Source organism: Oryzias latipes, chromosome 13 (genome assembly GCF_053564925.1).
Source record: "Oryzias latipes strain Hd-rR chromosome 13, Olatipes_Hd-rR_3.1".
NCBI classification, from domain to species: Eukaryota; Metazoa; Chordata; class Actinopteri; order Beloniformes; family Adrianichthyidae; genus Oryzias; species Oryzias latipes.
The window spans coordinates 24,628,350-24,640,824 of NC_136249.1; the positions used below are offsets into that span (position 1 = coordinate 24,628,350).

General features: G+C 38.5%; 1 protein-coding gene across 3 annotated transcripts; it reads right to left on the minus strand.

Annotated features, from left to right (window-relative positions):
• Nucleotides 1–347: 347 nt before the first annotated feature.
• On the minus strand, nucleotides 348–11,572 carry jam3a (junctional adhesion molecule 3a). Of its 3 annotated transcripts, none has more exons than XM_020708198.3 (9): nucleotides 11,087–11,572; nucleotides 5,880–5,951; nucleotides 5,656–5,769; nucleotides 5,290–5,442; nucleotides 4,045–4,247; nucleotides 3,501–3,600; nucleotides 1,700–1,738; nucleotides 1,546–1,597; nucleotides 348–1,440 (listed from the first exon to the last, which is right to left on the minus strand). In XM_020708198.3, the coding sequence occupies exons 1-9, from the start codon at nucleotides 11,133–11,135 to the stop codon at nucleotides 1,398–1,400; spliced, it is 825 nt and encodes a 274-aa protein (XP_020563857.1). In that variant the 5' UTR covers nucleotides 11,136–11,572; the 3' UTR covers nucleotides 348–1,397. The 3 variants fall into 3 exon arrangements, with proteins under 3 accessions (XP_020563857.1, XP_004075390.1, XP_011480743.1); XM_004075342.5 differs by having other exon boundaries at nucleotides 1,700–1,826; XM_011482441.4 differs by lacking the exon at nucleotides 11,087–11,572 and adding an exon at nucleotides 7,677–7,930 and having other exon boundaries at nucleotides 1,700–1,826.
• Nucleotides 11,573–12,475: the final 903 nt, after the last annotated feature.

Genomic DNA, 12,475 nt, shown 5'->3' on the forward strand with positions numbered 1-12,475 from the left:
TATTTGAAATCAATTAAAAAGAGGGCCCAGAATCTATATTCTATGAAAGTCACATTATTTGAATAGAATTATGAAAATTCATACACTTTTCCACTTCATTCAAATTTCTTGGAAAGTGTTTCTATTTTTATTTTTCTATCAGGTCACCATTACGACTTAAAAAAGCTCCGTGTCATTTTAAATGTCAACATTGTGTTAGCTGTAAATAGCCTATTTCTTTATGTTTTTTGTTTAAAAAGTTATCCTTTTTTTTACTCTGTTACTTACCACTATTTTCAACCTTAAAGTAAATTTCCACAAAAAAAAAAACTCACTATTTCTCAATACTTACAGACAAGAAAAAACACTTGTTATATTAGAGTTCAAATCTATTTAATAGAAACAAACTAACAAGAAGGTATAAGTTTATTATCAAATGAACAGCATACATGTTCTCACAGTTCCTGAGTTAATACACAAAACAACATAAGCCTCAGAAAAGAAACAGTTGTTATAGACAGATTCAACACTCGGAAAACACTCAACACTAAATACAGTGAATGTACTTCCAACAAACAGGTTATTGCAGTATTTACATGAATACAGTTCAATGAAATAAAATCAAAGGATTAAAAAAATGCATTTGTATGCTGGACATAGAGAACTGACTCAAAACTGGGCAATATGTCCAATACTGACAAATAAAAATCTTAGAGCACCAAAGGTCACTTATGCACAGAAACAACACTCCAAAAAGTAACGCTTCACCACCTTCCAAGTAAATACATTGCAGCATAGTAAGGTATATCATATTCAAACTTTTTTTGTTTATTCTGTACTTGAATGTAGTTATTATATCCTCATAAATCTCAAGGCTGGTATTTGTGCCTTTATGAGTGTGTTCTGACCATCCCTTTTTTGCCTTTTCTATCTACACTATGTACAAAGACAAGTTTGGACTATTTTGTGCGAGAAACAATTCAAAACATGTATGTCTGGTGTCAGACAGTTTTCTGAAACCGTAAAAAATGTGAGTTATCAAAGGGGATTGGTCTAAAAATGTACCTTACAGTGACCAGTGACAAAATGCCAAAGACCAAATATCAAACTCAACAGCTTTAAAACTCTGTTATCGTAAGATACAATTGTGTTGGAAAACGGTCTGGAGAAAAAAAAAAAAAAAAAATCAACGTGTAAATTGCAAACGTTCAAAAAGAAACAATTAATTACAACACAGTAAAAAATAAGTTGGATTCTAAAAAAATGTGCTGCCACATATTGAATTAATAATAACTTTGGCAAGTCAGCTGATCTGATTTTGATGTGCATTGGAAAACAATGTGCCATTTTAAACTTAGATCAACTGGATCATATCTGTTCCACATTGACCTCAACAGGGGTTTTCCTTAACTATTTTATCAGCTGTCAAATGATGAATGAAGACTTGTGACGGAAATGACCCTGTAAAAGACACAAAGTAGAAATTAGCTATATATATATATATATATATAAAACAATACTTATGGATGGAAACAAATGAATCATTTCTTTGCCTATTTTGTTTACCTCATCTGCATCAGCATATTCAACACCGTTGTTCTGTGTTGGCCAGTTATAGCTAAAAAAAAAGGAGAGAGGAAAGAAAGCATTAAAATACAAAAATCTTGACAAGATTTTAAAATGTTGCTTCTATCTTTTCATAGAGATAAATGATACTCACTGATTTTCATTGTGACATTTATACTGTAGGCACATGCGTCTAATGGAACAGAGAAAAGCCATCAAAATGATGACCACAGACACTCCACCAAGACACTTGAGCACAATTCCAATGATGTCTACATCATCTGCAAAGAAAAAAATACACGCCTTTGTTTTCCTTAAGTTATGCCACGCAATATTGCAAAACAATAAGACTTAAATGTGTGTTACAATTTGTTCTTTTCTGAAAACCAGAAGCAAGTCATGTGCCAACGACTTGCTAAATCAGTGCATAAATGTGCACTGAGATACCTGTGCATAAATATAAACTGTGCATAAATACCTTGTTAAAAGTAGTGAAAAAATAGATGCAAATATTATTTTTCTTTTCAATAAAGGCAACGTCTCATTAAAAGAAAAGGCCAAACACATTATTCATAGGTGAAACAAACCTTTATCATCACATATAATGTCATTTTTACATTAAAATTTATAGTTATCGTTTTTCAAATCTTTATTTCTAATATACTTGTATTGTAATACATCAGTGTGGTATAAACCTGTACAGTAAGTTGTCTGTAATGTGTAATGTGTGAATTCTTTGATTTACAATTTGTTTATGTGGAAATAAGTATTTTAGTTCAGACATCACATTTTGATTTGGTTCATTTTCAAAGTTTTTGGCCATTTTCTTCTAATGTTAGCACCATGCTGATTTTCTTTGAAAAAATATCTTAGTTTGCATCTCTAGGATGATGATTCTTGCTTACCGTAGATCCTTTGAGGTTTTTTCAGTCTTACCATGCTTATCTATTTTCTGCACTATACGGCGCAACGGATTATACGGCATGCTGTAATAAATAATCCATTTTTGAACCTGTGTCATATATAAGGCACACCAAAATATAAGGCGCATTAAGCGAGAGTAAAGGGTCAGAGATAAGTCCATCAGTCAAGACTTTATTAGCTGCATTCACAGTAACTCTAGAACTTGTTTGTAACACGCAACACGTTAGAAGCCTTGGGTGCATTAGCAAACTCACGATACCTGTAACTCTCAACCTTGTTTGTAACAAGTAAAACAACAGACTAATACCGCTAAAACAAACATTACCGGGACTAACCCCCAACTTTGTTAGTAACACTTTAAAAAGACTCTTTGCCACCGCTACCTGTAGTCGCTTTAGTGTATTTATAATAACACACAACCAAACATTTTAAAAGAGTACTGTGTACCTCTAAAAATCGTTTTGACATCCGAAAGCACAACCAAAATTAATCTATATATAAGAACTCCGGATAATAAAGTGCACTGTAATTTTTTGAAAAAAATTCAGGCTTTTAGTTGCGCCGTATAGTGCAGAAAATATGGTAATACATTTGGAGATACGTTTTTCAAGATGATGAAAAAGTTTAAGTAAAGGGCCTGTTGTGCTGGAGATTTTGCAAAACCTTAAATCCGAGCTTTTCCTCTGTCTGGAGTTTACTGTCTCATATTCGTGGGATGTTTTTGGCCCTCAGGTCTTATCAACATGACCCCACTTGAATGCACTCCTGACCCTTGTGACACATTGTGACAGCCTGTCCATGGTGTCCATTTCAATGCAAAATCAGAACCTCAGCAAAAAAAAGCTGTCTGCATGGTGATGGAGAGAACACAGGGTTGCCGTAAACTTGTCTGCATTCTTTGTCCTCCTTATTTTATTCTCCCAATGTTGTTACTTTCTTCTTGCTACATCTACTTGACATCAATTTTCCCTTTTTCAATGATGTTTCACTTCACAGGATTAGTAAAAACTTGTGTGCACACGGCAACTTACAGACTTCCATCACTTGTGTGGGACACTGTGCATGACCCGCATCATTCTTTGCCTGGCAGTAGTATTCCCCTGCGTCTTCTTTTCTCACTCGCCGAAATTTCTGGGAAGATATTCAGAAAATATTCCCAAGGCAATGTCACTGACTGGACTGTCAACAAGATGCTGCTGGATATCTGGCTCTGGTACACTTTGTAAACACAGACTGTTCTGAGACGACTCTTAGAATTGACATTTTGGTCATACGGAGATGGAGGACTTTTTACCCCCAGTTTTGATGTCTTTAAAATACTTGTCTTTGTGTTGAACTGGAATGCTTATACAGCTTTCGGTGTGTGGTCGACCCTCCTCAGCAGCTATTTTTACATACAGGGATTAATTCTGCAATTAGTCATTCCATGGCAAAGGCTTTTTCAGATTAAGCTGTTTACATTACATAACATGAAACTGTCTTTCAAACACCTGAAAAATAACAGACAAATATGTTATTTCTAAAAAAAGACTGTATTGAAAGATGTTTGTTTTTGTGGTGATCTGCATCTCTCACCAGGCTGCCAGTGTCTGGATTGATGGTGTAGGAGAAATTGACAAATCTGGGGCTGTTTTTGGGATCCTGAGGAAGCTCTTCGTTGTTGTGGAACCAGCGGTACTGAGGAGCCGGGAAGCCTTCGTTCTCCAGGCATCGCAGCTCCGTCGACGTTCCTACAGTTACAGCCTCTGGCACGCTGCACCGTGGCACGACAGGTTTCACTGGACGCAGGCAAGAAGTCATGTCGGTTAGTGCACATTAGTGCACAATGTTCATTATGGTTCATACTACAACCATGGTTTGGGCACTAAAGAGGCAGCTAAATGCATGAAATCAGTCCAAAACCAGCATAAACTGTCGTTTATCCATTAACTCATCATGTGGGGCTTCAATTGGGACAAACACTGACTGAAAGGTTTTGGTTGGAGACACATTCACACTTTCCTTCAGAAAGCTAAATAAGATGATTACAGATATGACAGAAAGGACATCAGCGCTAACCTATTCTGACGGCTGGTGGCTGTGCGTGAAGGAACTGGAAATATTTCAGATTTGCTGTCAGCAAAAGGCTATGAGTCAGTGTCAGTTAACAGAGTGAGTCTGGGGTCTGTTTATGCCACTTGCTGCAAACACTGCTGGCACCGGCTCTTGTGGGTTTGTCTGAGAGCCGGCCAGAGTCTGCTGTGGTCCGTGGTGGCAGACAGAGTACTGTCATTGGGAGATAAAGCTAAAATTTGTCTGCGATAAAGCAAATGGGAAGTGTGTTTTTAATGCAGTGACCCAAAACTTTCCCCCCTAGCCGGAACTGATTACTCCCCTTGTTTCAAAGACAAATAATGTTGTTTTTATTTGGTTTTCTTTGAAGCAATAAATCAACTTTCAGACATCTATCTCCTTTATGTCTGGTTAGTAGAAATAAAAAATAGCCTGTCTGCAAGATATTGTTGCTGGTTTTCGTCCCAGCAGCCTCATTAGCTAAGCCTGCAAGGGACTCCCAAGGCTAAATCTGGTTGCTTAGCAACCACACAGCCACAGCAGCTGAATGCAGTTTTGGGTTTTAGAAATAAAGTGGTATTGATCACGCCATTTAATCACTGACGTGAAAGTGGTGGAAGGCTGTTTTTCAACAAGTCAATTTCTTTTTTTTAAATATCAAATATGGCCTGCATGAAAGAAACACAATAAAGGCATAAGTGAGGTTCTCCTTCCGGTTAAATGACAAGAACCTAAGAACTAGTTATGTGGTGAGTGTACATTTCCCACCTCTAACTGCAAGACTAATAAGTATCTCATCAAAGTCCCTTTGATCGTCGATGGCAGCCACCTCACAGCGGTACTCTGCAGTGTCTGATCGAGTGGTATTGAAGATCAGAATGTTGGCTGGCTCTCTTAGCTGAGCTCTATTCTCCAAGTCCCCTATTAAAGAGAGAGGAAGACAGAAAAGCACTTCACAATCGCTCATTCTAACCCACAGCTTGACTTCACAGTTCAAAAACAGGCTGCGGTGCCAACCTCTTTAAAGCTACCATTCATTCAGCAGCTATTTTATGCTCAGAGACATTGCTTTGATATTCCGTGCTGCACTGGCTAATGGGTTTTTTTCATAAAGAGATTTTTCAAGAGGTTTACCTGCTATCTTGTTTTGAAAGTACACGTAACTCGGGATGCCATCTTTAATCTTTTTCCACTCAATCCTTGGGTTGTTTGTTGAAATGGACTCTATCAAACAGGTTAATTCGATGGCTGCAGAGGCAGAGGCAGCGGCATGCGTGACAGAAAGAGACAGGGAGTGAAAACCAGAAAAACAAAAGCTACTTTGGTGAAGCAGTTAGTGAGATTGCCCTGCAACTTACGCTCAAACTCATTTGCCCAAACAATCTTGTCCGTGGTTCGGAGGATTACTCCAAGGGCTGATGGAATGTGGCCTGCAGACAAGGAAAAAAATACAATCGGCACACTAAACGCTGAGTAACCCCGATAATACACATTTTCATCAGCGGACATCATCAAACCAGCATGCTGCCTAACAGCCGTTGAATTAGACTGATAAATAAGAGGAGCCGAAAGGAGCCTGGGGATCAGATTTGGTGTGAAAATCTCTCGTTAATTACTTCCAGTCCTATTTAAGGAAAACTATGCCTGAGGCTAAAACTCCTAAATTCTACAGTTTAGTGAACACATGGCCCACACAGAACTAGTATTGGGAATTAAACCCGTGTTAGAAAAATTCTGTTTCCTATTTAATTTGATTCAGCTGTGAGGGTTAATTAGATAATTATCAGGATGTTGCTGAATGGTATCTTTTATTCAGACAAGATTCATTTAGACTTTGCTGAACATCAACGTGTGAAAATTGATCCCTTGTCTTTATTGATTTGGCTTCAGTCTAACATAACGCATCTCTAATGCAGCAAAAGGGAAGATATGTGATTTCTTTTGGTGAGATGATCTTTGAAGTGAATGCAGCAGTATGGGTGTCACATTTTAAAACATAACCACAGTATTTCTACGTAAAACTGCAAAGGAGGCCAAATGAATGGCTAAATGGCCACAAAAACATAAATAAAGTGATTTTTTTTCTAAACATTGAAGTGGGTTAAGGTTAAGTTTTGGTTGTTAAGTAACTGATCTGAATGGCTTTTTTAGTGTTACAAGTTGAAGACCCCTGATTTATGGTAGATATCAGAGGGTACTTTTTTATTTTTAATTACTGAAGTTTTAACAAATGTACAAAAGCCTAAAGGCATCAAAAAGAGTGTTTTTAAACCACTTAACTACAACTATTCTATTAAATCCACACAATAAAAACTTTTCAATCTTTAATTGAAAACTTTGATGTTAAATTTGTTGTGAAGTTTAAAAAAATCAATTAATTATCTTGAAAGTATCTAAATTGAAAGTAAAAAAAAACATAAACAAAGGAACATTTGGCTTAATTTTCAAACATAGAGTGAACCATCTAGATTTTTAGACCACATATGATATATGGTCATTTTAGATTCAGGGACTGATTTTAAATGTCACATGTTTTTTTTTTTTTTTCATTTGGGTAAGAAGAATGTAAAAAAATCAGTGGAAAATGTACAGCTTTTGGGAAGAGGAGCTCGCAACAACAACAACAACAAAGGAAAATCTGAAAATGACCATTTACTGTCTCTTTAAAGCATAAATAATCATTATTCTGCCTTCTCCTGGTACACTTCGCTTAACCCTTTTTGTCTGAGCCGCTCCCAGATCCGCTAATTGTTGGGTAGACATGCAAATAATTGCACCCACGCTGAGTAATGAAGGCATTCTTGCTCCCAGTGAGGACAGAACAAAGGGTTTCAAATGAGGGCAGAATTAAGACAATAGCAATCAACTGAGTTATTCCTGAATACAACAAGACATCAGTGTTAGCCTGGGGGCATTGTAGACACTGTGGTACTTATTTAGAGTAACCTAGATATCAGATCAGTGACCCTGAGATGCGCCGCACAATATGACAAGAGGAGCCTGCAGAATTCTAAGCGATGCTCAGCTGGAAAATTAAGAAAACACGGGTCCGGCCAAAGTCTGAGTGAGGATACTTGATGAGATTTGACTCCCAAGTCTCAGCTTCCGCCTCTGCTGCTGACTTTCCCACCCTGTACATCAAGATCTATTTTTACCACAGCTGTGACTGGACATCCTGTGAGAGATGAGGAGCCCCTCGTCTGTCAGCGTACGCACGGACCCGGGCCCTGTCGCTGCTCTTCAGACGGCTTTCTCCTGACACCACGGGGCACAATCTGACTTGTTTTGGAAACGCCATCGGAACTCCAGATTGCCGACCCATGACGACACATCATCAGCTCCAACGACCGAGAAGCAAGTGATCAAAGGTTGCGTGGGTTGCAACGCGGCTGAATGTCATATGTCACTCGAAAGTTCACAGGAAACACGTCCAGATTTGTCAGGACAACATCTGGTTTGATAAGCACTCGAGCAAAGGTCACCGCCCACACGTCTCCAAAAAGTTTTAATTTTTAATTCACGAAGCTGGTGCATTTATCCAAAGCGACTTATGATATCAGGGAAGAACATGGGGTTAAGTGTCTCCCCCGAGGACTTTCCAGGGGAATATTCTGAATCGATTAGAGGGCGATTGCTCCATCTCCTGAGCTACAGCGTGTTCTGTTCTAATGTAGGTTATACTGCTGGGGCTCAGCACTCTGGGTTAAAAGGTTAAAATAAATCTTGAATGCTTTTACTGATTGCAAAAGATGAATCAATTAGCGGTGCTTCCCATCTACTCCCAAACATTTAAAGATACTGGACGTGGGAAAGGTTGGCAATTATCGAAACAATATGTAACTAATTACCAATGCAGGCTTAGAAGAAAACCCTTTAGACAACAATCCTTTGTCCCTAAATGACTACGATAAAGAGCAGGCAGTAATTCTGATTTATGGAAATAATCGCAAAGCTCATAAAAAACAAGCAGCCTTAGTTTAATCTCCCCCTTATTGTAATGCACAGGGAAAATAAGTCTATAGCCTGTTCTAAAAGATACCCGCTTTTAAATAGCTAAATTCTGAAATCCTCTTATGTTCTGGCTATGAAAACAACCCGCCGTCCCCAAACTCTGCGACAAAAGTTGCAGTGCATCTATAAAAAGCTTATTCCCAGACATTCCAGTGCAGCTGCTGCAAATATGCTGAAGGCATGGCAATGGAGCAAGCATCACTGGGATTCACAGCACACTGGAGTGACTTCTTTCAGTACATTAGAGCATCTTATCATTTGCACTTCAGGGACATATAAGAAAGAGACACATCTAATGTTATTTTCTTCTGCAGCGTCTCTTTTTCTTTTTTCCTTTTTCCTCAAATCCCTTGAGGCTTCAAATATGACACGGGTCAGAAAAACATCACAGACTTAGCCAAGAGCTATTAAAATGTAGCTCCATTATGTTTTACCTCTTTAGTTTCCCTGTCCTGGAAGGGAACAGAAATGAAAAGGCTAAATATATGATTTTTAATTACTTTAAACATGTTAGGCTTCATTTTGGAGCAGAGGAATAAAACATAATCTTGTGTCAGTTTTTCCTTTAGTCAAGTCATAATTTTTTGATAAAAACGTTCCGAGTGGTGTATGAATTATGCTTGTGAAGTTTTTAACCAAAATCCCACAACCTAAATGTTTATCTGAACCTTTTCATTAAATTTCAGCATAAAATGTCAGACAAATTTTAAGAGATGATTGTTTTTCCACAATTATCTTAAATAAAACATGCAAAGAATCAACTAACATCCCATTTTCTCTATGCCCTCTTGTTTGTTAATTTTCATAAGTGGAAAAAGTCAGTAAGCTTATCAAAAATTCAAATCAAACTAAGTGGCTTTAGTTAAAAGGCTCAAGCAATTTCAATTAGGTGAAGGAGCAGAACTGGACATTCCAAGACCAGACAAAGGGGGAGAAAAGGCCTTTTGTTGTTTCAAGGCTGCAAAAAAGATTTATGGATGTGATCATTTTAACTTCATTAGTTTAATGTTATGAACAATGTAACTGCTTCAACCTGACTAACTCATACTCATTCAAGTTCTAACAAAAAAGCATCAGGTGTTGGAACACATATCACAAAATTAAGGTTAACAGGACAGATTTTTTGAAAGTTTTACTATTTTACTCAAGGATAAATAATTGATATTTCTTCCAACTGCACTTTAATGCACACATGGAAATCCACACATGGAAATCCATTATAAAACACTTATACACATGCTGCTTTTACAATGTAGATTTTAATGCAAACTCCAACACATACATCTTTTGATCCATTGTTCCCAGTCTTTTAATTATGTTTATGCAGTTTTAAGCCTAAATCAAAAACATGTGTTGCTTACTAAGACATAGTTTCTGCAGAGCAGCAGGAGTTATTTAGAAGTTGTGACTGTTGGGGGGGAGTGAACCTGCCCATATTTCCTATCGCCCTTTTGTTTACACTCTCTCCAAATGGCTTACAGCCCCTCACAACTCTAACCTAACATTACTGGTGCAACAAAAACGGTGAGCAATATTGGGGCTGTCCAGCCGTACAGTTTAGAGCCAGATACCAGCTCAGGCGAGAACAACGCAGACGTATATCAATCTAGTCATCTACAGGTGGATGCATTATGATGGAGCACAACAGGGAGCTTGACATTGAAGGTCCTACATTACATCTACAAGCTTTTTCCAAATGATTTTTTTTATCTGCTCCTGATTCACAATGGTTTGAATAAAGCAATACTCATTAATGCAATATTAAGCGTAATCTTCTTTATATGTGTCCCGAATCCCGAACAAGAACATGTTAAAAACACCACAAACACCTTTGTGCGTGCATGTTACTAAGTCAGACTTTCTTTCCTTTAATCCCCAGCTACTTGATTCATCCTGAAAAAAAAGTGATTTTATGTTGTATTTAAGAGCTTTACATATTATTCATAGTGTCAATCCCTCAGTGATTTTGCCACTTTGCTCCTTAGAGAGCAGATGTCACCCTTCTTTTGGCTGATCAGCCAAAAATGAGCCCCTTTACTCTCACCAACGCACCAGCGTGGCATTTGGAGCTTCACGTGATCACAAAAGGTTAATCGAAAGAAACATTTTTGATTCGTTTTTGCTGTCTCTGCACAAAAACGCATAGCATGTTTGTGTGCAGCAAACGTGTCGACGCTCTTGCAGGCCTGGGACACCCACAGGTCACCACCATGCGCTTGCCCCCCTATTTTTATTATTAAAACAGAAACACTTTTTTATTGCAACATTAATCTACTAATGAATTTAATAGAGTAAGGAGGTGCTTCATTGACGATATAATTTAACGTGAAACTACGCTCCTACGTCATTTTCCAAGCTCGATATTATCGTTTGGTTTACATACATATGATATGCCACATTCAGTGATAGCGCGTAAAGTACAGTACACGGTCTGCGTGTCATCAGGCTGCTCTGCCGTTCGCCCTCACACAGCCCCCTGCACCGGCTCCGGTTTCACCTCCAACCACCAGCTCAGGGGGAAAAAAAGCTGCCAAAAATAAAAATAAAAACTCACCTAAACTGGAGTACAGCACAAAGCACGCCACGAGCCCCGCCATCGCCATCTTGCAAGCGTATCACTTTACGGCTACAGCTGCACGCAGTCACCACCTCCGAGAGGTATGAGGATGAGGACGGAGAGCACTGGAGGATGCTGCCATCGACGAGTTTCCATAGCTACAAGCGTCCATTGTGTGGTAATGCCCCGAACGCTTTCTGACAGGCGGCGGCGGGCGGGGCCACGTAGCTCCGCCTCCTCCTTTTTTAGCAAACACTTGCACTAATGTTGGCGCACACAAGTTTGCGCAGTTCCACCTATAAGGGCTTTTCCTTCACTTTTATCAGTTAAGACTTGGACTTTTATGACAGTATAGCCCCAAACCTCAGCCGACCACTGGTTCTAACAGACGCATAGCTCCAATGGGCCAGTACAGGATGTGCCTCAGCATCACAGGACAAACCACACATGCTTGCACCATCGTGGGAAACCGTTGACCTACCCCTCTAGCGGTCAGATGTATTTTTTTTTTTCAAAATTACCATTTAAAGAAACATGCAACTTTATGTTTTTTTTTTAATTACCGTACCATACTGACTACATCAGACAAATAGATTTTCACGTCTCTCTTTGAAAAAAAATAATTGTTCTCTTATTTCCCCATTTCTTCCTCATCTTTTTTTGATTTATTTTAATCATACTTTTAAATTTCCCTCTGATTTTACACAACCGGGATTTTAGTTCTTTAAATAAAAGAATGTTCAAATAATTTCTTTTTTACACCCGATGATAGAGCGAAACTGATATAACTATGCACTCAAACAGCAGCTGGATAGCTCAGTTTTTAAATGCATGAATCCAGGGTTCGTTTTTCAGAGGGCATGACGAGCTTCCTCCAGAGTGGGTCATCAAGACCCTTCATGCTACTGCCTATCTATGTAGACACAAGGGGGCCCAAAGCCTGGGTCTCCCTGTGCCGGTCCCTAGCTCAGCTAAAATACAGGGTTGTTTCAGGAAGGGCATCTGGCGTAAAAATCTCTGCCATATCAAATGTGCGAATCAGTGAATGCTGAATCTGTGTGGTGACCCCTGAAGGAATATGTCAAACAGGCGAACAACAACTTTATATACGCTCAAATGTCACTTCAAAGTAGGTAGCAGGTACAATGATTCGATTCAAATAATAATTTGTGGTTGCTGATATGATTTATAGTTATAGTTATATATTGGTTCATTTTGAACAATCCGATTCACTGACCTTATATCAATCCAGGACATTTTTAGTCAAACGTTTAACCAGTGGGGCTCAGAGAGAAATACCTGGGTACTGAACAGTGCAGGTGAAGTTTTACAGATTTCTTGTATTTCTTGCAAGATAATCAAGTGAGATTGATAGGCGGATCGGGG